The 27,782-nt window shown below is 40.0% G+C and overlaps 1 protein-coding gene across 1 annotated transcript in view; it reads left to right on the forward strand.

Moving 5' to 3' along the window:
* The window catches only part of LOC136877708 (integrin beta-PS), a 240,078-nt gene that overhangs the window by 144,775 nt on the left and 67,521 nt on the right, over positions 1-27,782 (forward strand). Inside the window, exon 10 of the mRNA XM_067151918.2 lies at positions 3,079-3,300. Within this exon, the coding sequence (XP_067008019.2) occupies positions 3,079-3,300 (222 nt within the window). The remainder of the gene's footprint in view (positions 1-3,078; positions 3,301-27,782) is intronic.

Here is a 27,782-nt window from a genome sequence, read left to right on the forward strand (position 1 = left end):
GTCTGTCTGTTCTACTGGACCGATTTGCTTCATTTTTGTTCAGTTCTCTCCGGAATTACCTGCCAGTGAATCATGAGGTATCTAAGTTCAGCCAACTTTGAGTAATCATAAAAGACAATCATTAAATGATCCCTCCAATAATTGCAGATGAAGTCTTATCCTAACCTGCAATACTTCCTGTACTTAGCAGGTTGCTAACCTACTAACACTTTCATTAATATTCTGATATATGTGATACATGCAGCCATGTTTGATTACTACCTGTCAAGCTAGAGAGTATACACTTCCTCTGATCACAGAAGAATAGGCTACTATTCCCTGCTAGATACTCTTTGATTCTCTAACCTTTCCCAGCTTCCAAATATATTCAACAGATGGCAGAGCATTCCTAATAACTTACATACTGCTAAGAGAAAAAAGTCTATGTTCAAACAGACCCCATCATGACATTCGCCTTGGACATTATCTGGGAACACCTGTTGAATGATAATCTAGCTACACTAGAAAGAGTGATGGCCATGTATCTTAAAATAGTTCTCTTCCTGGCAAAAGCACTCCTTCAGGACTAACCTATGAGCTTACGAGACAACCATTCAATATAGCAGAACAGCGATGAAAAATACTGTTGCCTTCTATGAAACAATACCAAGCTTTTCATCAAGAACTGTAGAATAAACAAGTGAAGATATGGATAAATGATGACATCAGAATGGATGAATTCTGACTACAAACTGCAGCATACCATAACGTGCTTCTTATTAAATGTTCATAAAACCATTGAAAAGGGCAGGCAAAACAATATGACTGTGACAGGCATGTCAAGATGAGTTATCTGACCTATTTACAATGAACGCTGCAGAGCAGCATGGGTCCTTTAGTAATAATAAAAATCCTAATACAACTGATCATAGAAGGAGAAGGGAAACGAGCATGTGATAAGAGAACATTATCCTGGATGTCGAACTTCTGAGAGTAGTTCGACATCCACCACATTGCAACTATGATACAGCAAACTCAAAATAGGAGAAACTTACACCATGATGGTCATCAACCTCTTTAGCAAGAAGACAGTGCAGCAGCAATAATAATAATAATAATAATAATAATAATAATAATAATAATAATAATAATAATAATAATAATAATAATAATAATAATAATAATAATAATTTTATATCTCACTAACTACATTTATGGTTTTTGAGACACTGAGATGCCAGAAATTCTTCCGGGCTGAGCCGGAATCAAACCCACCAAGCTGAGCTGAGAAGGCCTGCGCTCTGCCATCTGAGCTACCCAGCCCGGTACCCATTCCCACCGTATATTTTGTATTTAATTTTACAGAAAACAGTGCACCACAGATACCGTAGTTACTTCCTGAATGTTCCACTGAAGTCTAGGCTATTAGATTTGGTGCACAGTATAACAAACAGAAAGCACTATATGGAATGCAGAAATGCTTGTGCGCATATTCCCCTTATATTCATAAATATTCACTTACTGGGTTCCCTGATAAGATATGTGATGATAAATTACCAGAGAATTGATACTATCACATAAGAACTCAATTGTTTGTTACAAAATATCAAGCCAATGCAGATATCATTTAATAATTTCTATCCACAAGTTAGGCAACAACAATATCCTTGCTGTTATGCCCTTGGGAGCCATGGTGCACACTTTGTGAACCAGTGATATATACTGTAAAAGAAACAAAAAATGAAAATCCACAGCCTGTTTCTAGTCATTCGATAGGGTCAGGAATGTTATGACTGAAGCCCCCATCTAGCAGCGAGGATGGTAATTGTGCCGGCTGCCAAAGTCTGTCCCGCTCCTCTGGGGCAATGATAAATGACTGACAGATGAAATGAAATGATACTGGAGAGTGTTGTTGGAATGAAAGATGATATGGAAAACCAGAGTACCCGGAGAAAAACCTATCTTGCCTCCGCTTTGTCCAGCACAAATCTCACATAGATTGACGGGATTTGAACCATGGAATCCAGCAGTGAGAGGCAGGCTTGCTGCCGCCTGAGCTACGGAGGCTCTTGTGAAAGAAACGAAAAAGTAATAATAATAATAATCTAACAATTGCAGACATTTTGATTTGATGTCATTTAGGTTGCTTCCATGTCATTTTTATCTTCTATTCTGCTCTAAAACTAGGCAGAGGGGCTGAGATAGTCAGAGTTCTTTAAGAGCTGAAAGAAGTTCATTCAACATTTCTTGTCACATGATATTGGCATGTAAATTATTTCTGGTGGTACATTCAGCATTCACCAGACAAATTCAATTAAAACTCAGCCAGGGGTTGCCCAATAGATTTCCGGTTTCTGTGCCTTCTGGTAGAGAGAAATTATGGACATCATCATAACCATCATCATCACTGACCCCTCATCTTCACTAAAAGTACAATATTCTTCTTAATGACTTGGAGAAATAAATGATTATCTCCTGAATCACTACGTTATACATAAAATAGAATCATTCCTTTATTATTAGGTAAATATTTGAACAATGCAGTTATGTTTCTGTAATTGAACAGCTTTTCCTCCTGTTCAACAAATTCTCCATTTTGGTTTATTGCTCCTTATAAAGTGAAATTATTGTACTTGGCTCGTGAAACTCTATCTGTCAACAAAATCACCTTTCTACATTCACTACAATTAAACATCTCACGATTTTTCGAGCAACTAGCACAGGATCACAACAAATATTTTCCTTTTGCAAGCCTTGGAATTATATTTTTATTTGGATGTATAAGTTATAAAGTAAGATTGGTGCTAATTTTTTTTTTTGAATAATAGAATGACTAAGATGAAAAAAGTATTTCATTCTAATAACCTGACAAAAAAATCACACCACTAATACTTTCAAAATTTAAAGGGAAAAAAGAAAACTTAAATATTAATTTTAAATAGGTAATTCTCTTACAATTTAACTTCAATTAGAAAATGGTCATTTTAAAGTTAATCTCACTTCATTTTTAATATTTTCTTCATAAATCCTTTGAACTATAAGTGTACAGATACTGTTCAAGAACTTTAACATACTCTAGTTTATTCTGTCTACATCTAGAATTCCTCATATTGTTCTTCCGGAGGAACTCTGAGGTGTGGTATCTGCGAATGCAATAAAGGTTTAACAGGACGATTATGCCAGTGTGATAAGAGCAGTATGAAGAGTGGTGATCTTGATGACAGTAACTGCAGGATAGACAACAACAGTAGAGTGTGCTCTGGACATGGAACTTGCAGATGTGGAGTTTGTGATTGCTACAAAGGAAATGGCAATAACCAAGTGAGTAAATTTTATATAGACTTCCTTAATGACTTTAAACATACCAGTATATTCTTTAGAGTGCAGAAAATTATCATTCTTTTTATTGTGTTTCACTGAATAGATCTTATTAACCCATAACACTGGACATAAAGTGCATAGGCCTGCAATCATTTCATTGCATGGAATATTGTGTCATAAAGACTGAATTGGATGACATGATTTTGAAAATGATACTAGTTTTTGCATGTCACGTACAGCAGATCACGTACAATTCTTTATTTAACACAAAATTGAAAATTCATCATACTTGTACTGTCCCACTTGCTGCATGGCTTATTTACATGCATAATGTTTTAAAATCATTTGACATCCTGTACCTAAAACTGTCAACTTGTCTTATTACTGCATTAAGGATAGGTTCTACCTCCAAACTTATCTTATTCATTTCCATTATCTTAAAGCAATAAGGATATTCAAGAGTCAAAATAAATTCTTATCTGCTCTAATATAACTGCAGGAATAAATCTCTCCCTTCCTAAAGTCAGTGGTTTTGTTTTAAATGCATATTGTGCTGTGAATATTATGTGTGGAAAAATGGGAAGTTCAAATGGTACAAGCAGAAGATGCTGTGTGAACAATCTGAACAATTTTTGCTATACGTTTGGTGTCACTTGATAAAGCAACACGAAAGAAACATTACCACATTTACCATGAGTTTGTATCTGTCCTATTTTCAAAAAAATTAGGAGATTGGACAAACATTTTACTCCACATATCACATTTAAAATTTGTGTAGAATATTTTAGACAGTGGAACAAAAATGTTCATTGATCTCTTCCCTTTGGAGTTCCAACGATTTGGTGCGAGCACCAAAATCATGATAATGACTGTTATTTCTGTCTGTCTAAAACATCTGGGTTCAATAAGAAAAACAATTTGGCCATTATATATCCAAACCTGTATTCAGGAGTAAGTCCTGTGCCACATGGACCAGATATTCCTATTCCACCACCACCAGAGAGTAGCAGCAGTACTTCATGCACTCCATATTCAGAAGGAGATCTGTATTTGTCCCCAGACTTAGATGACGACAAGCCACGTCCTTTGAGTCAGTCTAAACTAAATGATTTGGTATGCGACTTGGGTCTTACCAAAGAAAAGAGTGAACTTTTAGGCTCAAAACTGAGAGAAGACAGTCTTTTAGGTCCTGGACAATCTTCTCCTAGTACAGACATCATGAAGAAGATTTCAAAAAATATTTTGTAAAGAAAGGGGAACTTTTGTACTGTTCTGATATATCTGGCTTGATTGGTCACCTCGGAGCAGTTTATGAAGGAAAAGATTGGCGTCTATTTATTGACTCTAGCAAAAATAGTCTAAAAGGTGTTCTTCTGCACAATAAGAATGTTCTTGCTTGAGTTGCAATAGTTCATTCAGCATCCCTTAAGGAAACATATCAAAATTTGTCTATTATATTGTACCTGTCTCAGGCATCAACAGAGCACAAAGTATAAAATCCTGCTTCACTAATATGTCACGGATGGATGAAGAACTTTGGAGAATCAGACCCGGGCATCAAAGTCTCATCCTCCCTACTTTCATTCAGAGCAATGGCTATGGTCGAGAGCATGTGGGTCATAGTTCTGTCCGATGAAAATAAAGTGGGCGTGTAACATAAGTATCTTGAAAGTGGGGCACTATAATAAGAGGAATAAATTAAGCTAAGAAATGGATTTTTTACCAAATTCAAAAACACAATTTTATTCACTGAGAGATCAATAGTGAAAAATTCTATACACACATGAGATGCCAAATAATTGCCTGCATGACAATTTTTAAGATCTACTACACTTAACTTATCACATGGGTAATGCCATTTAATGTCTTTATGATGTCATACACTCTTGAATTGCACTCTAACAATCTCAAACCGAAACCACTCAACACTGCATATACACTGACTGACAGAGCAAATGCAACACCAAGAAGGAGTGGTTCGAAAGGGATGAAAGTTGGGGAAAAAACAGAGACGGCACGGATGAATAATTGATGTTTATTTCAAACCGATATGCAGGTTACACAATGCGCACGGCATCGACTCAGTAGGATGTAGGACCACCGTGAGCGGCGATGCACGCAGAAACACGTTGAGGTACAGAGTCAATAAGAGTGCGGATGGTGTCCTGAGGGATGGTTCTCCATTCTCTGTCAACCATTTGCCACAGTTGGTCGTCCGTACGAGGCTGGGGCAGAGTTTGCAAACGGCGTCCAATGAGATCCCACACGTGTTCGATTGGTGAGAGATCCGGAGAGTACGCTGGCCACGGAGACATCTGTACACCTCGTAGAGCCTGTTGGAAGATGCGAGAAGTGTGTGGGCGGGCATTATCCTGCTGAAACAGAGCATTGGGCAGCCCCTGAAGGTACGGGAGTGCCACCGGCCGCAGCACATGCTGCACGTAGCGGTGGGCATTTAACGTGCCTTGAATACGCACTAGAGGTGACGTGGAATCATACGCAATAGCGCCCCAAACCATGATGCCGCGTTGTCTAGCGGTAGGGTGCTCCACAGTTACTGCCGGATTTGACCTTTCTCCACGCCGACGCCACACTCGTCTGCGGTGACTATCACTGACAGAACAGAAGCGTGACTCATCGGAGAACACGACGTTCCGCCATTCCCTCATCCAAGTCGCGCTAGCCCGGCACCATGCCAGGCGTGCACGTCTATGCTGTGGAGTCAATGGTAGTCTTCTGAGCGGACGCCGGGAGTGCAGGCCTCCTTCAACCAATCGACGGGAAATTGTTCTGGTCGATATTGGAACAGCCAGGGTGTCTTGCACATGCTGAAGAATGGCGGTTGACGTGGCGTGCGGGGCTGCCACCGCTTGGCGGCGGATGCGCCGATCCTCGCGTGCTGACGTCACTCAGGCTGCGCCTGGACCCCTCGCACGTGCCACATGTCCCTGCGCCAACCATCTTCGCCACAGGCGCTGCACCGTGGACACATCCCTATGGGTATCGGCTGCGATTTGATGAAGCGACCAACCTGCCCTTCTCAGCCCGATCACCATACCCCTCGTAAAGTCGTCTGTCTGCTGGAAATGCCTCCGTTGATGGCGGCCTGGCATTCTTAGCTATACACGTGTCTTGTGGCACACGACAACACGTTCTACAATGACTGTCGGCTGAGAAATCACGGTACGAAGTGGGCCATTCGCCAACGCCGTGTCCCATTTATCGTTCGCTACGTGCGCAGCACAGCGGCGCATTTCACATCATGAGCATACCTCAGTGACGTCAGTCTACCCTGCAATTGGCATAAAGTTCTGACCACTCCTTCTTGGTGTTGCATTTGCTCTGTCAGTCAGTGTATTACAAATTCACTGCCACTTATTGGGGACTTTTCCCTTTCACTTTAATAATGATATCATTTGCATATCCACTGTATTGTGAAAGAATAACATAAATGACATGAAGACAGTGGCATCTCTAGTGTTTTATTTTATGTCATGATTTTTAAAGTATTTGATGAATACATTCCATATGCATCAACAAATTACCTAGTTATGAAAATCCTGCTGTCACCTATCATTAATGGTTCCTATAATAGCACATTAGCACCACGCCTTCTTGACTTTGAGGTGCTATCTGAAATTCCCTAACTACCACTTTATTTTAATATCCTAATTGAGAGAATGCATCAACTACCGGCTCATTAAACACCAAGTCTTTCAACGGCACAGACAAATTACTACGCAAGCGAATATTTTAAATACTGTGTTTTAAATGGGTGAGACTATTTCTGTAGATCAGAAGCACCACATGCTTAGGGACAAAGCCTTTAAAGAAACAAAACAACTGAAAGATCTGGAGCCTCACCTACTTTTCACCCCTCTACTCTGAGGGCATATATCACTTGCCTAGGGAAACATGCCCTGGTCAAAAACAGTTGAGCAGATATACACAATTCCATCCATAATAAACAATTAATAATTAATACATCTATCGCATGTTTTCTGGAAATATTACCCTCCATGGGCATTATCCACATATCATTCGCTTTCTTCCAATGTCTCAGCAAATTACACTACTGGCTATTATTATTATTATTATTATTATTATTATTATTATTATTATTATTATTATTATTATTATTATTATTATTATTACTCATGTCCTGCATATCTTCACATATTTTCTTTATCACCCTCAATTTCAAACACATCTACTTAACCCGCGAGTGGTTGCTATATGAGATTTTCTCTCAAAGTATTTTGTATTGTAAGTTTACTTCTCAGCGATGCAAGGGAGGTGATTGTTCCCTCTTTTAGCTGAGTTTATAACTGTCGTGAGTAAGGCAATTCACATTTGAAGGTTAAGTATCCTCTCCTCTAGTCAGAACAAAGATTCGTACGAGTTGGTGCACCCTGTGTGCCCTGTGTGTCATCACGCGACCAGTGGCGTTGGTGTTATGTTGAAGTCGAGAAGGAAATTTTCTCCTGTTGTAGGCTTTAGTATTTGACAAGTCATGTGCATAACGTTCTCCATTTACAATTACTGATAAACGAGTCTTCAAAAATTATGAGTCGAGGAAGAATGCTGCTGTTACAAACTCCAGCTAACTCAAATGTTAGAGGTAAGACATACCGTACTGTGCTTTATTGCGACCATCAGAAAGTTCTATATTAATAACAATGTTGTTGGTTTTATGTCCCAATAATTACTTTTTATGGGTTTTCTCAGATGCCGAGGTGCCAAAATTTTGTCCCACACGAGTTCTTTAATATGCCAGTAAAGATATGGCTGACGTATCTGAGCACCTTCGAATACCATTGGACTGAGTCAGGATCGAACCTGCCAACTAGGGCTCAGATACCCAGCGCCTTAATTGTTTGAGCCATTCAGGCCGTCACTCTTGTAAATATTACGTACCTACATATGACTGAACTAATGACTAATTTCCATCAAGGAGTAATTTGTTTCTGTAATATACAGATAATCTTTTTTTTTTAAATCTAAACTATATAACGCAGTCTTTAGTTTCATTTCTGCAATTCGTTTCACTATCACGCCCTGCAAAATTATAGCAGGAATCTTTATTTTAAATGAAGTTTAATGTGAGAGAAAGTCTCACGTGCGACCACTCACGTTACAATTAGGCTAGTGACCTCTCGCGGGTTAATATCTATGCTATTCAAATACCTTCTAGAATGTATTAAGATGACCCTTACCAACAGGGAATTCAAGTATAACACTTCACACAATCGCATATCTTTCTAAGTCATTTGTTCACACCTCAAGTCAATGTTTTCTTTCTTCACTTATCAGCATCCTTAAACTGTAGGAGGACCAGGTGAGTTGGCCATGCAGTTAGGAGTGCACAGCTGTGAGCTCGCATCTGGGAGATAGTGAGTTCGAACCCTACTGTCGGCAGCCCTGAAGATGGTTTCCCGTGGTTTCCCATTTTCACACCAGGCAAATGCTGGAGCTGTACCTTAATTAAGGCCACGGCTGCTTCCTTCCCATTCCTAGGCCTTTCCTGTCCCATTGTTGCCATAAGACCTATCTGTGTCGGTGCGATGTAAAGCAAAATAGCAACAAAAAAAAAACCTGTCGGAGGATGTCTGTAACCATGCAAGATTTAATTTGTGAATCACCTGTACAATTAATAATCGGAACTTAAGAAGATCCCATCCAGCTGACTTAAAATGGAAATATATGGAGGTCAGTCGAATTAATTAAATCCACCCCATCTATGAGTGCTTCACTAAACACACATAACAACTTATAGGGCATTTGTGCATACTCCCCAGGATAACTTTTGTGATTAACCAATAATCACCCAGAAGACAAGAAAAATAAGGTTATAAAAAACTGTACCCCTTTGAGACTCGCATATCTACCTATGTATGCACTATACATGAAATCAAAATGCATGTTGCTGATTAACTACAAAGTTAAATTATCATATTAATGCAACCTTTGATGAATTTCAATGGTAAGATATCATTGGAATGTATTTATCATTTCGGTGTGTAACCTGCTGTCATCTGGCGATACCATATGGATTGAGTTATCCATGACTGCCATCACACTAGTAGAAGATCCTGGGTTCATCTGGTTCCACATTGACTCCACGATGTACTGGAATGTGCTACCTCCAAACCGTTGAAATTGCACGCTGTCCTTCCACTCAGGAATACCGCTGGCACATAGGCACAATCTTGTAGCTGTAGGTTCTGGGTTCAAGGGGCACTCACATACATCTGAACACAAATGTAAGTCAAGTTATTTGAATCACTGTTTATCTGACTTCGAGTTAAAATGCGATACTGGTAGTGACCACTAATAGGCTCGAGATGGACTACCACAAGTAGCGATTAATGTTCCTGAAGATCGCCACTCATGCCCCGTTCATTACAGATAACGATAATCGATCATTTCTCTACCCTTCAGATTGAGCGTCACTTTTCACTTACTCATTCCTGGCTAATATGGCTATACTTATTTGATAGCGTTTATAGCCTCTGGTAACTGCACATGGGCTAACTATAGCACACTGATCTTTAGCTCTCCGTGCTCACTGTCTTACTATGCACTGATGATTACAGATGGTGTGACTGAGTCTCTAGATGAAAATAGTTTATTTAGCCTATATAGAATATTGCAATAATATCTTGTATTGACTATCACAAGAGGAGTACTGATCACCCATGCTTGATGTAGGTATCACACTCACCTGTCACACAATGACTGTAGAAAGAAACACTTAGTTTGCACTGTGACATGAACCACACAAACCATGACATAGAATAAGCTCAAATGCGCAAGGCTTTATATAACTGACTAGTGGAGTTCGCTATGGAGAGGGAACGCCCCTCCCACATTGACATATTTGCTTTGCTAATATTCATCTTCCATAGTCGAATGGATGCTCAATTTGTAGCTCTTTACACCCTCTATCTACTGAACTATTTTCATTCAAATTGGATCGCAGGATTCATGGTAATCACTAATTTGTCCTTTCGATTTTAGGTACGCTGGGTGGGGTTGATGGGGACTCCCTGCTCTGTGTTAAGAAAACCCCCACGTTCCATCTAGTATTTATCAGTGCGATGCTGTCTTAAGTGGCATCATTAAGAATGCATCAAGAAGTAAATCATATTTTTACATCATTAAATACTGCAAATTATGCATCGTTTTCCTGGGCTTGTGACAAATTATCATTATTATTATTATTATTAGTGAGCCCGCAAAATCTGTGGGTTGGTATCCAGGAAATAAGTAGCAAAGTGATGGTAATATACAGTTCTTAAGTTGAAACCCTGTAAATTAACCACGTTTCTGACACAGGCAGCATTTTAAGACTAGTATCATATCGATAGCTCTCTTGCACTATAGAGAGGGTAATATCAAGGTCACGCTGTACTCAGAACTCCTCTCTCTCCTTACACGTAATTAGGGCTCCTGCCTCCAAACTCACGCAGTGTCGTTCGTATCCTGGACAGGGCATTAAATGCTATTTGCAACCAAATATTTCATAAATTGATGTGGAAAATGGCACATATATCTTACTGGGCTTCCCGACATGTGCAGTGATGTGGTATTGAATGGTTTCAATAGAAAAAATGAAATATAATATACTAAGTGGTATGTGTGTAGTGATCTTAAGGTGTACAGTATTTTTCTGGAACAACAAGGATGGTATACTGAATTTCCATGCTTCCTATGTGAATGGAACTCTAAAGCCAGAGAAAGGTGTTGGGAAATTATAGCTTGGCCAGAAAGGAAGCAGTTGGTGCAAGGGACAAAAAATGTTATAAATCTCCCACTAATTGACACACAGAAAGTTTTATTGACCTCTTTACTTATCAAATTAGGGATAATGAAGCAATTTGTCAAAGTTCTGAACAGAAGTGGTCCCTCTTTCCAATATCTTATTCAGAAATTTTCAATGCTGTCCAGATCAAAAGTATGAGAAAGTATTTTTGATGGGCCTCAGATTTGCTGACTCATGAAGGATGAAAATTTTAGGAATGACTGACTTAGAGCACTAGGTATGAGATTTGTTCAAGGATTTTATCAACAAGTTTCTAGGCAATGTTAAAGATTATCAGTATGAGCATATCGTGAAAACTGTGCCAGAAAAATTTAAGACACTTGGATCTAATATGAGCTTAAAGTTACATTTTCTTCATTCTCACCTTCAATATTTCCTGAAAATCTTAGGGGCACAAAGTGATGAGCAGAATGAATGATTCCATCAAGACATAAAAGAAATGGAAATGAGATACCAGGGTCACCGGGATGCTGGTGTTTAATAAGACTACGTCAGTACTACAAACCTAAATCAACTCAGCATATGTTTTCAATAAAATGGAGAGAAAATATTTTTGCTAAGGTATGTAAGAGTTGCATGGTTTTGTGCATTTTTCATTATAATTAATCATTAGAAATTATTACTTAAATATGTGTTTTTGTTAGCTTGAATTCAGAATTTTACTGGACGAGTTGGCGTGCGCATGGAGGCGCGCAGCTGTGAGCTTGCATCTGGGAGATAGTAGGTTCGAATCCCACTATCGGCAGCCCTGAAGATGGTTTTCCGTGGTTTCCCATTTTCACACCAGGCAAATGCTGGGGCTGTACCTTAATTAAGGCCACGGCCGCTTCCTTCCAATTCCTAAGCCTTTCCTATCCCATCATCGCCATAAGACCTATCTGTGTCTGTGCGACGTAAAGCCCCTAGCAAAAAAAAAAAAAAAAAAAAATATTCAGAATTGGGTTCAGACTCCACTCTTGTCAGCCCTGAAGATGGTTTCCCACAGTTTCCCATTTTCACACGAGACAAATGTTGGGGCTATCCCTTCATTAAGTCCACAGTTGCTTTCTTCCTGCTTCTATCCCTTTCCTATCCCATCATCACCATAAGATCTATTTATGTCAATGCAATGTAAAGTAAATTACATTTTATAAAAAAATTATTTGTTATCCACCTAATCAATACAGTTTTTACTCTCAAATAGTTGGTCATCCTCAGCTATTTGAAATCAAGTTGTGTCATTAATCTAGTGACCTACTAGTTTTTATTCAAATCCACTTTACCATTTATCAATTGTTTAATGTGTGGAATTTTAATGTGTACAAGAGTGTCTTTTATGTGTTTGTATCTGTAGCCTTAACTCAGGAGGTTCACCCCCCCCCCCCCATCTTTTGTTTATGACATCACTATGTCTTAATACTAATTTTATGATTAATAGCTGAGGATGGCTGCTATGTACGGTCAAAACTAGTACTGTTTGAAAATAAACTGTATTGATTAGGTGGATAATAAACTAAAGTTGTTTGTAAAACATAAGTCATATCCACCAATACAAGCCCAGCCATGAAATTTATTGTTTATACGTAAAGCAAATTGTAAAAAAAAAAAATTGCATGGCAAGAAAATCTTACATGATAGGAAAAAAATGGTTAGCAGATTTTAATTCAGCATACAAAAATTAGGCTTAGACACCCCTTAAACCTTGCACCACAGGAAATTGTTTTTTGCAGGCCTGTATTATCTGTAACATTAATAATGTTAATTGCTTTACATCCCACTAACTAATTTTATGGTTTTCCGAGACGCCGAGGTGCCGGAATTTAGTCCCACAGAAGTTCTTTTATGTGCCAGTAAATCTACCAACATGAAGCTGATGTAATTCAGTACCTTCAAATACCACCAGACTGAACGAGGATTGAACCTGTCAATTTGGGGTCAGAAGGCCAGCAACTCAACCGTCTGAGCCACTCAGCCCAGCTATCTGTAACATTAATATGGACAAAAGTTCTCACTGACCACTTGATATTCATGTAATTCTGGATGGTAAAATACCTTTAATAATAATAATAATAATAATAATAATAATAATAATAATAATAAGAAGAAGAAGAAGAAGAAGAAGGAAAAAAAGAATAAGAATAAGAATGTTTTAATAGATACAGCTTGATCAATTTTAAGTGTTTTAATTACTGCATATGTCAATTTTAATATTCTACTGAAGATAACACAAACAGGGTCAAAACATGTTTAGGCATGATAAATGTGAGTTTTAAGTTTTAAATTTACTTTGTACTGTAATGAATTGAATAGGAGGATAGCATTTAACTATAAATTATTGTTAAAATGATTAGCTGTTAATACGAAAAATACAAAATTTAAAAAAGAGTCAAAAAAAAAAAAAAAAAAAAAGAAAACAAACAAAAGAACAAACCCCATGGTGCTACAGACTTGATGGGCTTTGGACTACTACTGCTTAGCATGAAGGCTTGCAAATTGCAAGGCAACGTATGGTCAGCGGAATGAATCCTCTTGACTATTATTCTGAATTTGTAGACTGGGACCACTGTCGCACCATCAGACAGCAGCTCAATACTTCTCCTGAAAGGGTGAGTGGACTTTCAACCAGCCATCAGATCCTGACAAAAGTTCCTAACCTGATCAGAAATTGAACCTGGGGCTTTCAGGTAAGAGAAAGGCTCACGACCTCTGGATGCAGGGCCGACAAAGCAGACCAAGCCAGGTTTTTTTTAAAACCTCTCTTTCAACTGACTACATGTATCTGTTCTTTCCATAAAAATGCTTTGAATATACATTTTTAGTTGCTGGTGATGAAGCACCACTTCCTCTTCCTCAGTTTCTGTTTCAGTATAAGGTGACTAATTCTAGCAATGTACAGAAATCTACCTATTATAAAAAAAAAATTTCCAATTTGCTTTAGGTTGCACTGACACAGATCATCATCATCATAGGCATTTATTCGTCAACGAATATGTAGTATATAAATACAATGTCATTTGGACATATTAATTGTGTTGTCTCAGATGGCTGAACAGTCCAATTCTGGATGCACAGATTTTATTGCAGTGACAGCAAACACTAGTAGTTGCAGCAGATGGTTGTACAAGAATGCCATCCCTCGCATTCGCTCGTTCTTTCTGCGGTTCCTCCTCTCAGCTTCTAATCTTCTCCTATCTTTTTCTAGATATTCAACTCCATTGTATATAATGCTACGCCATATGGGCCTATCCTTGGCTATAGTTTCCCAGTTGATCGTATCAATATGACATCTTTTAAGATTATACTTTAGAACATCCTTACATCGTTTAAGCTGCCCTCCATGGTTACGCTGGCCATTCTTTAGTTGGGAGTACAAGATTTTCTTTGGGAGGCGTGTATCTGGCATGCAGACGATATGACCAGCCCAGCGTAGCTGATGCCTGACTATCTTTGCCTCTATGCTTGTAGTGTTGGCTTCCTCGAGGATGCTAATGTTCGTTCGACGATCTTGCCATTTAACTTTCAGTATTCTTCGCAAGCATCGTTGATGGTATTTTTCCAAGCATTTTAGGTTTCTCCTGTAGGTTGTCCAGGTCTCGCAACCATAGATAAGAGTAGGAATTACAACAGCATTGTAAACGTACAGTTTGGTTCTCACACTGACATCATGATTGTCAAACACTCTTCTTAGGAGATGACCGAAAGCCACACTAGCGCATCTTAAACGATATCGGATTTCAATGTTTGCACATGTCGAGAGATGGCTTCCAAGGTAAGGAAAATAATTTATGTTTTGCAGAGACTGGCCATTGATTGTAATAGTCAGAGTTCTCTTATTGGAATTAGGCACCGGCTGGTAAAGGATCTTAGTCTTATCAATATTAATTTCCAGTCCGATACTTTCATATGCTTGATTAAAAGCATTGAGGATTGATTGCACATCTTCCTCTGTGTTGGCTAAGATAACATTGTCATCTGCGTACTGAAGCTCTATAACTGACACTGAGGACACCTTGGTCTTAGCTCGCAGTCTGTTAATATTAAACAGATTTCCATCAGTTCTATACAGAAGTTCTACTCCTGATGGCAGTTTATCATCCACAAGGTGTAGTATAGTTCCAACAAATAGTGAGAACAATGTTGGAGCAATTACACAACCTTGCTTGACTCGAGTAGAAATACGGAAAGGGTCTCCTGGTTTTGTATTAGAAAGAACAGTAGCAAACATGCCGTCGTGTAGCAGGCTGAGTATCTGTATGTATTTGTTTGGACATCCGATCAGAGCTAGAATTCTCCATAGAGCTTCTCGATTAACAGAATCAAACGCCTTGACAAGATCGATAAAAACCATGTACAAGGGTTGGTTTTGCTCTCTAGACTTTTCCTGCACTTGCCTTGCACTGAAAATCATATCAATTGTACTTCTGTTTGGCCTGAAACCACACTGAGTTTCTGGTAGGCACATTTCAGTCAATGGCAGTAGACAATTAGACAATACTCTAGCAAGAATTTTTCCTGCAACAGAGAGTAATGATATTCCTCTATAATTGTTACACAGAGTCTTATCCACTTTCTTGAAGATAGTGATGATGGAAGCATCCCATAGATCAGCAGGGATTGTTCCTATGTTCCATATTTTCACAATCAACATGTGTGTATGCTGAATTAGCAAAGGACCACCCTCCTTGAAGAGCTCAGCTGGAATTCCATCTTGTCCGGGTGCCTTTTTATTCTTCAACTGATGAATGGCCTTCTCAATTTCTTGAATAGAAGGGACTTCACTTAAGTGATCTTGAATTGGCTGTTGTGGAATATCAGCAAACACATCTTCCTCGACATGTGAGTTTCTGTTCAGGAGGTCTTGAAAATGTTCTTTCCAACGGGAAGCTATTGAGTCAGGGTCTTTAAGAACTTCAGTACCGTCTTTGGTTTTTAGACAATTAAGACCTTTGGTAGAGGGACCATAAATTGCTTTGGTAGCACTGAAGAAGGCACTAGTGTTGTTGGAGGCGATTAAATTCTCCATTTCCTTTGATTTACCTATCCACCATTCATTCTTGATCATCCTGCATCTCTTCTGCACTTCCGTTTTGAGTTGTTGATATCTATGTTTCTTGGGAAATGAATCTGGATCATTTTGCCATGCGTTGTAGGCTTTCCGCTTTTCATCAATTAGGTCACATATTTCTTTGTCGTTCTCGTCAAACCAATCCTGATGTTTCCTCTTATTAACACTAACTGCTTCTTTGCCAGCTGCTATAATAGCTGATTTTAATAATGACCAGTGCTGCTCAATATCTTCTGGGTATTCATTTGGAAGTTTATCAGCCAATAGTTCTTGATAGGCAGATTTGATACTGTTGTTCCTAAGTTGTTCAGTATTTAGTTTGTGTTTTATCGCCTTCCCCTGAATCCGCCATTTTGGAGGAACCTGTATAGCCATCACAGATCGAACTAAGCGGTGGTCAGTCCAGCAATCATCAGCACCGGTCATAACTTTGGTTATATGAACATCGCGCTTTTCTCTGGCGTGGACAATAATGTAGTCGATTAAGTGCCAGTGCTTTGATTTGGGATGTTGCCATGTTGTTTTAAATCTATCCTTTTGGCGGAAGAGTGTATTTGTAATGACAAGATCATATTCAGAACACTTCGTGAGTAGAAGGGTTCCATTGGCGTTGATTTTGCCTACACCCTCTTTACCAATAGTTCCAGGCCAAAGTGATGATTCTCTGCCAACCCGAGCATTAAAGTCTCCCAGCAGAATAAGCTTATCTGACTTGGGTACATTCGACAGGAGTTCATCAAGTTCTTTTTGATCATCTTCTGACTTCAGTGTTGGGGCATATACACTAATTATCGTAGCTCTTTGGTTGTTCTTGAGTTTCAGACGGAGTGTCATGAGTCTTTAATTAATTCCAGATGGGAACTCATCAAGATTGTGAATGAGCTCATTCTTTATTGCAAAACCTGCTCCATGAATTCTTAATTCGTTTTCATCTTTTCCTTTCGAGAAAAATGTATAGCCACCACCATGTTCCTTGAGTTGTCCTTCCCCAGCATGCCTAGTTTCACTAAGAGCAGCGATATCAATGTTGTATTTCTTCAACTCACAACTTATTATTGCTGTACGTCACTCTGGACGGTTATCTACATCAGTGTCCATCAGAGTACGAATATTCCAGGTAGCTATATTCATGTTGCAAATTTTTCTTTTGTTTTTACTGCGAATTGGTGTACCCACTGAACGCGGTTATCCAGTCAGGTGAGAAGTTAGACTGCCTATGTTTAGGGCACCTTTTGTAGCCCCCTCCCCATTCAGGATGAGCAGAGGGGATCCTAAATAGGACTGCTCAGTCTTGGGTGTAGCACACGAGTTACTCTACAGTCTGTCCTTGAGCAAAACGGTGATCATACACTTGCCACCTACGTGCCGACTCATCACTAGGAGCTCCCAGATTACACTATCCTGCCCCCGTCGCAACTTGCCGATCGCCGCAGGACTTTAATATTGAGCAGATGATGTTGCTTTCCAAATGACGCCTGTGCGTGAAATCTTTTTACGCGGGAATGCTGGTGCACATCAACAGTCACACAGCCCTTAACAGTTTCGAGATGCTGGCCCAGTGGCATAGAGTCTACGACGACTGGGGATCCAAAAACTGCTGAGGTTGTTAGACCTCATGGACATAATCAGGTGTAGTTGGAGTTGTACCTTATTTGACATTTGGAGATTAAGATGGTATCCTCCAGGAGCATCTTTCTAGTTGCCGACTATCTCTGATTGTGCTCCTATGGCTACAAGAAGTACACCATGCCATATATGCCATAGTAATCACCACAATTAGTGGATGATAGAGTGGTGATCCTCCCGCACTGATCTGCTCACTGACCCAGTTTCCCACTGGGCTTGGATACCCAACCTTCCACTGGGTTGCTCAGTTTAACAAGGGCTCCTCTTGTACGTTACGTGGTTGGAGTTGGAGTAAGAGAAGCTAGAGAACTCAAACTTGCTGAGTTCTTATAGTATTGTTGCTAGATGGACTGCAACGACGCATCTTACTCCTGTTATTGTATTATCGCAGACCACCAAGATGACTCCCAGCAGTAGGCAAAGATCTGTTGCCTTAGAAACGCCTCAATGGAAGAATGAAGTTATATATCTAGTTGGTAGTATCTATGGAGACCAAGAAAATTTAGTGAGTGGGTGGTTGTTAGGGCAAGGTTAGCAACCAAAATACACTCTTAGTAATTTATCTATGGAGCAATTGTAGCAAAATACATCATGGAGGCACTTAGGGCAATAAAATGAAATAAAATTATGCCCTCAAATCAATTAAAACAAGCTCTAGACTCTTAAGATAACACGTTCACACAACCACCGCACCAATTAAATGCTCAAATACTCCCTGATACCCACTAACACTACACAGAACTCGAGAAAAGATGTTAAGATCGCGGAGCTCCACTACACATGATTTCTTCCAGTGAGATTTAGCCGGTGACACAGATAGGTCTTAAGGCGATGATGGGGCAGGGAAGGGCTAGGAGTGGGAAGTGGCCTTAATTACGGTACAGCCCCAGCATTTACCTGCTGTGAAAATGAGAAACAATGGAAAACCACCTTCAGGGCTGCTGACAGTGGAGTTTGAACCCACTATCTCCTGAATACAAGCTCACAGCTCCATGACTCTAACAGCCCGGCCAACTCAATCCTATTATAATAAAGATATTTACAACAACATACAAAAGTTGAAAGCTAGAAGAGCAGCTGGAATTGATAAGACTTCTGGGAATATATTGAAGTCATTGGGTTGCATTATAGTGCCATATCTGAAGTATTTGATTACTGTTTTCATCAAGAAGCTATTCCAAATGAATGGAGATTTGCTATAGTTGTCCCAGTGTACAATGGAAATGGGTGAAACATAAGGCAGATAATTGCAGACCAGTCAGCTTGTTATGTATTGCATGTAAGCTGTGAGGAAATGTTTTTCTGATTATAGTAGACAAATTTGCAAAATTACTCACTGGTTTGATAGAAGGGAGTTCAGGTTTAGGAAAGGTTATTCCAATGAGGTTCAACTTGCAGTACTCCAGCAAGATATAGTGGATATTTTAGATTTACATCAAGTGGACTTTTTTTAATTGACTTATTCAAGGCTCCTGATAAGGTAGATAGTGGGAAACTACCAGGGAAAATAACGGCTATTTGAGTAGACACAAGTGTGAATGAATGGGTGGCTATATTATTTTGTAGAAAATAGGACTCAGATATGTGAAGTATTTTAAGAACTATCTAATCCTGCAGTAATGAAGAGATGAGTTCTGCAAGGCAATGCTATTGAAACATTGTATTATTACATATACAGTGGAACCTCGATTCTCCGTTTTTTGGAGGGACCACGAAAAAATGTATAGTACGGGAAAATGGAAAATCCAGGAATGAATGAAAACCATCAACAATTTGGCTAAACATCACAAAAATGAAATATGTATAATTATAATTTTACAAACACTCTTAAACCAAAACAGACTACAGCCCCAATGGGCCTTTGCCTGCCAAGCAGCAATTGCTAAGCCTGAAAGCCTGCAGATTATGAGGTGATGCATGGTCAATGTGGCGAATCCTCTCAGCTGTTATTGCTGGCTCTCAAGACTGGGGTTGCCATCTCACCATTAGATAGCTTCTCAGTTAAAGGTAATCATGTAGGCAAAGTGGACCTGGAACCAGCCCTTATATATTCAGGTAAAAATGCGTGACCGAGCCGGAAATTGAACCCGGGCCCTCCGGGTGAGAGGCAGGCAAGTTAGACCGTGGGTCCAGCTTCAAACATTAATTACCAGTACGTGAGTTAAAAATCTCGTTATTTTTTATTCAATTTTACCGGGGAAACTTTGTCAGTTTCACATGAAAATTTCTTCCAGTTCAGTAACTTTCTTCAGTAACTTTGATCAGCCAAACTTTTCAAAAATCTAATAACACCAAGCCAAACAACAATCTACCACAAGTAGATTTTAATTCTCTAATCTAATAAACTAAAGCACATTAGATACAAAAGACCCCAACATGATGGCAAAATCCCTTCTTTTCTTAATCTTCCATTGTAATTTGGTCACCGATATACTGTTCGTGGTCAGTTTCTGGATATCTTGTACCATGTAAATTAGGCCTACGTCGTCGATAGATGCAGAGTGGGTCTCGACCAATATGTGGTCACAGTTGGTCTATGGTCCAACAGCTGTGCACTCTGACCAGCCAACTGAGCAGAAGAGGGGTGGCCACGGCTCTATGCTTCTGCATTTGGGAGACTGGACAGGGCTGGACCTCATGGCTGGCCCCAAATGTTGGCTGCCCTGAGAATGGTTTTCCGTGGTTTTCCCTTCTCCTGTACTAAGGCGAATGCTGGAATAGTTCCTAGTATAGGCCACGGTCACCAACTCCCACACCTTCTCCGAGCATCTCCTTCACCGTAACTAATCTCCCGGCTTGAGAGACGGCATTACCGTCTAAGAGGCCCGCCTCCCCCTTCAGGGGAGGAATGAAAACATTTTAGTAGTAGTAGTAGTAGTAGTAGTTAGGCCTACGTCGACTTTTAAAGGATATGTTGAACTCAAGAATGTAGTTTTGAATATACGTATTGATTCTCAAAAGTTCTCAAATACATTATATTCAATTCTGCCTGTCACTAATCACAATCAAATTGGAAAGGAAAAAATATCATCAAAATTTCAAAAATTATGGTTATTCGTAACCTTGAGCTCAGCTGGAAAGCCCGTTCGCTGCACAAGTCAGTACAAGTGGGAAATGATACAGACTTTTTAAATGTAACGTGGACAAATAAAACGACTGCAGTTTTTATGACATTTTAACACAAAAACTTAAAATTCTCAGTCTTGCATTAGGATCAGAACAGTAATAGGCAATCCCAAGACCTCCTATGGCTTTATGTACGGTATGTATATAAGGTGCAACATCTGTTCTGGTTTCGATAACATAATTGTATACGATAATATTAAAACACTAGATATGTGTTAAGAAGGAGCAGTTTCAACTTCTTCCTGAATTCCCAGTGACTATACAGTGCCTAGAGGGAAGTGCCGAAAACTTGTTCGGTGATACAATCGAAAAAACTAAAAATATAAACATCTAACCCTAGACATAATGTGAATGTTTTACAAATACAAACATTTGACTAAATCATTCCATCTTCAAGTAGAGCTGTCAAAATGCGCTATGTCTCTTTCCAATTGTTGTGGCCATTCTCTGTTTCATGATTTCTGAGAATTCTCTAAACAATACCACCCAAATGTGATGCTGAGATGGTCCCTTATTCAAATACACCACTGATCGCCTTTCCAATACAGTACTTGCTTGAATTATTGAAATGATGGGGTATTAACGCCAAGATCCATAAGTATCTGGATGTCTTGTAACATGTAAATTAGGCCTACATCAACTTTTAAAGGTTATGTTGAACGTGAGAATGTGGTTTCGAATGTATGTATCGATTCCCAAAAGTTCTTGAAAGCAGTTTTGTGAGATACATTTTCTTGAAAGACGCTTGATCGAGGATTTAGCGTTGATGGGACTGAAATTTCTGGATGGTTGATCCTGGAAATCGTATCTTCGAAGAACTGATAATGAGGGATTTTTACAATGTGATTTAATTAGGATTTTTGCGGGACCACATAATTTGAATGAATAACCCGGGAAAAAACAGTTTTTGGGAATGGATAATCGAGGTTCCACTGTATAAATTGTTCCGTAAATATTCTTCCAATAGCAGCGTTATAAGAAGCGGTAGGCCTAGGGGCTGGATATTAAGGAGCCATGAATAAAATATGCTCAAAGTTTTATTTTACAAATAAATAAATAAATTGCCTTCCTCCATTTTCACAGAATTGACATTATTTAACATCATTAAACCACTCACATTTAAGTAATGCTAAAACACGATAATACATAATAACCACCTTAAAACAACGAAGGAACCAGCCCTCATGAACAGGTACCAATAAACGAGGGAAAGGTTTCTTTCTGCGAACAATTAGGGCATATTCTGGCTATCAGACCACATTACAACAGAACTTACAAGGCGCTCCAAACTAAGCGGAGAATGTTAAACAAAATGCATACCAAAGTGGAACCAGGGTTTCCACTGAACTAGTTAATAGCCTCCGTTTTTTGAACTTCCATTATCCAAGGTATAAATTTACAGTAAATAACATTCTACACTAAAAGAAACCTTCAAAGTTACACGACCTAGCAGGGGGTTACTCCTCTACATACAGAGGTTACAGATTGCTCATAGCACAGAGACTTCCCTGAAGGGGAAACCCTTTAAAAAAATCCAGTTGTTTCTAAACACCAATGAGTTTACCCCCTTAGAGCACTGAAAGAGTAGCTAAAAACGTTACCAGTTTACAATAAATACATATTAATAAAAAGCGTTTTCTAATACCTCAGGCCTATCCAATACGTAAACATTACAAGGAAGGAAATGAAGTCCCACTCTCTTACCTTCACGCTAAGTGACCAGGGACGAAAGGCCAGAGAAAAGAGCCCGTCAAGGGAGCTCACAGCTCAAGTGCCAGCAAGCAATTGCACGAGGCAGAGGCTACACCGCAAGTCGCCACCAAGGTCAAGTCTGACGCAACTTCTCAAGGGGCGAGGAGAGAGGGGAAGAGCCATAAGGCACAGAGAGGGGGACCTCGATCCAAGGGCGGCGCTTCAGAGCGAGTTCTCGATTACTCTGAAGCCATGCGGGGGGAGGGGGACAAGGGCAAAATTTATTATTTAAAAGGTAACCACATAGCTGAATAACAAATACATTCAAAATACATACAAGTACACAATACACAAGGCAGCTAGCAAGCATTATAAGGCACATAAGAACAACCAAACGATGGGAGGGGAGAGTAAAAGTTTTTCATGGCACAGACCCTCCCCCCCTTTAAAACCGACGTCGGAAAAGTTCAACAATAAGCAGAAATAGGCAACTTCAAAACAGTCCTTCTTAAGATGAGTAGGAAAAGCTTCCATATTCTACTCCTTCACGGAGCGGACAGATACACAATTCACAGATAGAGTAGAGACTCCGAAAGGAAGGAAAACCTTCCTACATAGTAAGTTCATGCAAGGAACTCCAGCAAGCTTGCAGATTAATACGGCGTCACAATTTCCACTCGGTCCTCCACATAAACGAAGATGCAGATAGGCGGATAGGCAAGGGAGTAGTGCTCCGCCAAACAAAGAAGGTTCGCAGGAAGGGCTCCAAAACATGTTGTCGTGAATAACAGGCCGAAACAATCGGCTATCAGGATGCTCGAAGTACCACAAACTCCACCGAGAGTCCCTCCCAGAGAGCGCAGGCAACAGGATCCTCCAGATGGCTAGAACGACAAACACAGAGCCGACAGAAGTTTGTAACAATTTCCACATTCAAGGAGGACCAGGAAGGGTCGACAATGCCAGGCCGCAGGTATGCCCCGGCAGCAGCGCGAAGGTAAGACGGGTAGCAAGCGAGGGAGGGGGGGGGGTAAATGGAAGGGCGTGAGGTAGAAGAAGTACAGAACATACTAATCAATAAAATACAGTGCAACACCATGGAAGGTAGTAACACAATAAGAATTCAACACTCGTAGAAAGAAATCCTCCTCAAATAAAATAGAAGAAAGGCAAGGAGCTTCCCAACAAGACGGCACCGAGAACTTAGGCAGGCTTGACCTGAGAGAGGTGCACCCTAAACACCCTCTCCGCCACGGGGTCCCTGAGGAACAAGGTGAACAGAGTAAGGAACTGCAAAATAGTACAGGGCCCCCAAAGGCGAGGGGATAACTTTCCTGATGGTACAAAATTCCTGACAAAAACACTATCACCGACGGCAAGGCTGACGGGTCTTTGCCCCTGATTATAACGTTGCTGTTTCCTTAAATTAAACATTTTAAGATTATCCATAGCGCGTTTCCACGTGTCCCTAACATTAGGAGGATCAATTTTCTCTGGCAACAAATCATTTATATTCCAAAAGTTAGACAATGGGGAATTAGGGATGAAACTAAACATGAGAGAAAAGGGCGACGTCTTGTGCGCTTCGTGAACCCCCGAGTTAAAGGCAAAGGTTAACCAAGGAACCGAGGTATCCCATCTCAAAATATCCTCATGATGGAAGGCGATAAGAGCAGAGCGCAAATTACGGTTCACCCTCTCCGCGTATGACGGCTGAGGATAGTACGTGGAGGTAGTGACGTGCGAGATGGAGAAACCGAAACAAAATTTCCTAAACAAATTGGATGTAAAAGCACTCGCATTATCGGAGACTAAGGTTTGACAAGGGCCGAAGGTGGAGAGAATGCTTTTCAAACATTTTACCGTGGTGTCAGTGCTAGCCAATTTGGTAGGAAACATCCACGTATAGCGGGTAAAAGCGTCGACACAGACGAAAATAAATCTATTACCTTCGCCCTTCGATTTGGGTAGGGGCCCAACATAGTCGATGAATATACGCTCCATGGGGCGAGTTTGTTGCTAGGGGCTTTACGTCGCACCGACACAGATAGGTCTTATGGCGACGATGGGATAGGAAAGGCCTAGGAGTTGGAAGGAAGCGGCCGTGGCCTTAATTAAGGTACAGCCCCAGCATTTGCCTGGTGTGAAAATGGGAAACCACGGAAAACCATCTTCAGGGCTGCCGATAGTGGGATTCGAACCTACTATCTCCCGGATGCAAGCTCACAGCCGCGCCATGGGGCGAGTAGCTTGAGTGGAAGACAAGAACCCTACCTTAGTATTCAGAGGCGGTTTACTGATCTTAGGGTACGTCCATAGTGCACCGCTTTCCGCTTCTCGCTTTGTCGCGTAAACCGCGCCAGTTGCAAGCAGCGAGGTGAACCCGCGCGATTCTAGCTGGTGGTGGTTATAGTGCACCGCTCATGGAAGGCCGGAAGCATCTGTCAGTAGGCAAGATAGAGATGTCACGCGAGGATCTAATGTGTATGTTGTTGACAACAGATATTATTTATCATAAAGTTAAACAAGAAAGAATTAAAATGTCCACGAAAGGAGCATTTTTCTAGTGGCTTTACGTTACACCGACACAAATAGGTCTTATGGCGACGATGGGATAGGACAGGCCTAGGAGTTGGAAGGAAGCGGCCGTAGCTTTAATTAAGGATGCAAGCTCACAGCCCCGCGCCCCTAACCGCACGGCCAACTCGCGCGGTATGAAATGAACAGAACTCGCCTTAAAGTAGGGGAATAACGTACTTTGTTACCTCAACTGAAAACTCACCCCGAGAAATTTTACGAATATTTCCAAATGGATGAACAGACTACATCTTGAACAAAATCGAATACTGGAAAGAAAAGGATGGTGTAACTTTCACCAACAGAAAATTCTTCCAGAATAACGTCTTACGGTAACTTTGAGGAAAGTAGTTTTGAATTATTAGTTTTGATTGTTTTATTTATACAAAAGGGGAAATGAGATGATGTGGTAATTTTGAACAGGATTTTATAACAATAGTTGGGCTATAAACATTTAATTACCGAGCTCGATAGCTGCAGTCGCTTAAGTGCGACCAGTATTCGGGAGATAGTGGGTTCGAACCCCACTGTCGGCAGCCCTGAAGATGGTTTTCCGTGGTTACCTCTTTTTACATCAGGCAAATGCTGGAGCTGTAGCTTAATTAAGGCCACGGTTGCTTCCTTCCCACTCCTAGACCTTTCCTGTCCCATTGTCGCCATAAGACCTATCTGTGTCGGTGCGGCGTAAATCGTCTTATAAAACAAAAATAAAAACATTTAATTTCAACGATAAATTAATGGCGGAAGCATTAAAAGTACATATTTTCAAAACTAATTTTATTAGAGAATGAATACGAAGTAAATATTAATGAAAATGTTTAGCATTGCACTTTTTAACGTAACACAAATTCACCTAACAGTTGCACAATGTCTCAAATGCATCACCATGAAGTGCGGTCTGAACGGTCTGTTCATTTGAGTATGAAGTACCACCATGACTGGAATTAGGGCTGGGAATGTATGGAATATCCTGGAAATTCGGATAAACAAACTCGTCAACTAATTGCTGAACTCTATTTCTGAGTTACAGTTACTAATGGTGCGGTATTTTGCTTACATAAACCAAAACACTTCGAAAGAACAATGCATCATCATTGTCGTCACATCGGTCACATCTGCATTCTTGTATGACGCGTTCCAACAAAGAAGCCCTTTTTTCTCAATCAGTATCATTTTCTGGTTATACTTTGAACTTAGATCGTCTCGCTTCCTTTTTCTTGGCAAGCCTATGATTTCATCCTGCTGTGTTTCCTGAGCTGTGCATTTTTTTCCACTTCCTGAATACTCTCCACACCCAGCTGCAGTGTGAGCAACAATTTCAGAATACTCATTTTCCTGATGAGCTGGAGTTTTACTGTTTTTCAAGTTGCTCGATGTAGTTCTTGGTGCCCACTAAAAACGTCAGTGATTTAGAATATGGCCATTTGGATTCTGGATTACCGCCAGCATCACCTGAACGACAGGGAGGGAACTTTCCCATTTCTATGGTGAATTGTTCTCTCAGATACTTCCACTTTTTCCGCAGAACCCCATCTGAGAAAACAAACAGAATTATTAGTTTATATATTGATTATTTACTTAGTTTTACACTGTCAATAACTCGTTTATCATCTTAAGTCCCTTTCAAAACTATTCAACTATTAGGAAATATCTGAAAACACATTACTGGGAAATGCAGTAATGTTTAGTGACTACTAATGTAGTTGTTTGATATAATAATGACGATTTAATTTTTGTTGATAATAATAATAATAATAATAATAATAATAATAATAATAATAATAATAATAATAATAATAATAATAATAATAAAAGTACTGTCTATTTCTCACTTACCGTCTTCAACACCCATTTCAGCAGCTCTTTCCTTCCATGCTTTGTCAACAACGTTGGCATGGACTTGTAACCTTTTGTCCCAAATTACACTTTTCATAAATACTTTGGAGATTAAAATATCTTTATCCGCTTCTATTTTATAAAAGCAAGAGTGAGAACAACGTGCGCAGTCGGAAGATAAACAGCAGACTGACCGGGCTTGTTGGGCGGTAAAGCGGTTCAAGCGGAGAAAAGAAATAAGAATTATTTCCTGTTAGAGCGGGTAGAAGCGGTTTGAGCTGGTTAACGCAGGTAGGCGGGTGCATTATGGCCGCCCCAATCAGTTTTCACTATCTTTTCTTTCCCGCTCGCCCGCCGCGATAAAGCAGGAAGCGGGAAGCGGTGCACTATGGCCGTACCCTTACAAACCTTACAAGCTTTGACCAATTCTCGCACTTCACCATCCAACCCCTTCCAAACAAAGTTCTCCCGAATCTTCTCTCTGTTTTTAAACATGCCAAGGTGGCCAGCAAGAGGGGACTCATGATAATATTTAAAAATCATGGGCACCAAAACGGCAGGTACCACCACCTTCGTTCTTTTATCGTGCCGAGAAGGGCAACACAGGACCCCGTTCCTTAAAAGGTACGGAGCGACTGGTTTCCCTTCCTCAAAATCAAGGATCACAGGTCCTGACACCGGATCTTCTCGCTGAATTTTCGTTATGTAGATATAACAAGGGCGTGTCAGACAAAAATGCCACTGAAGTAGCCAGCA

The sequence above is a fragment of the Anabrus simplex genome, chromosome 7, assembly GCF_040414725.1.
Source record: "Anabrus simplex isolate iqAnaSimp1 chromosome 7, ASM4041472v1, whole genome shotgun sequence".
Classification (NCBI taxonomy): domain Eukaryota; kingdom Metazoa; phylum Arthropoda; class Insecta; order Orthoptera; family Tettigoniidae; genus Anabrus; species Anabrus simplex.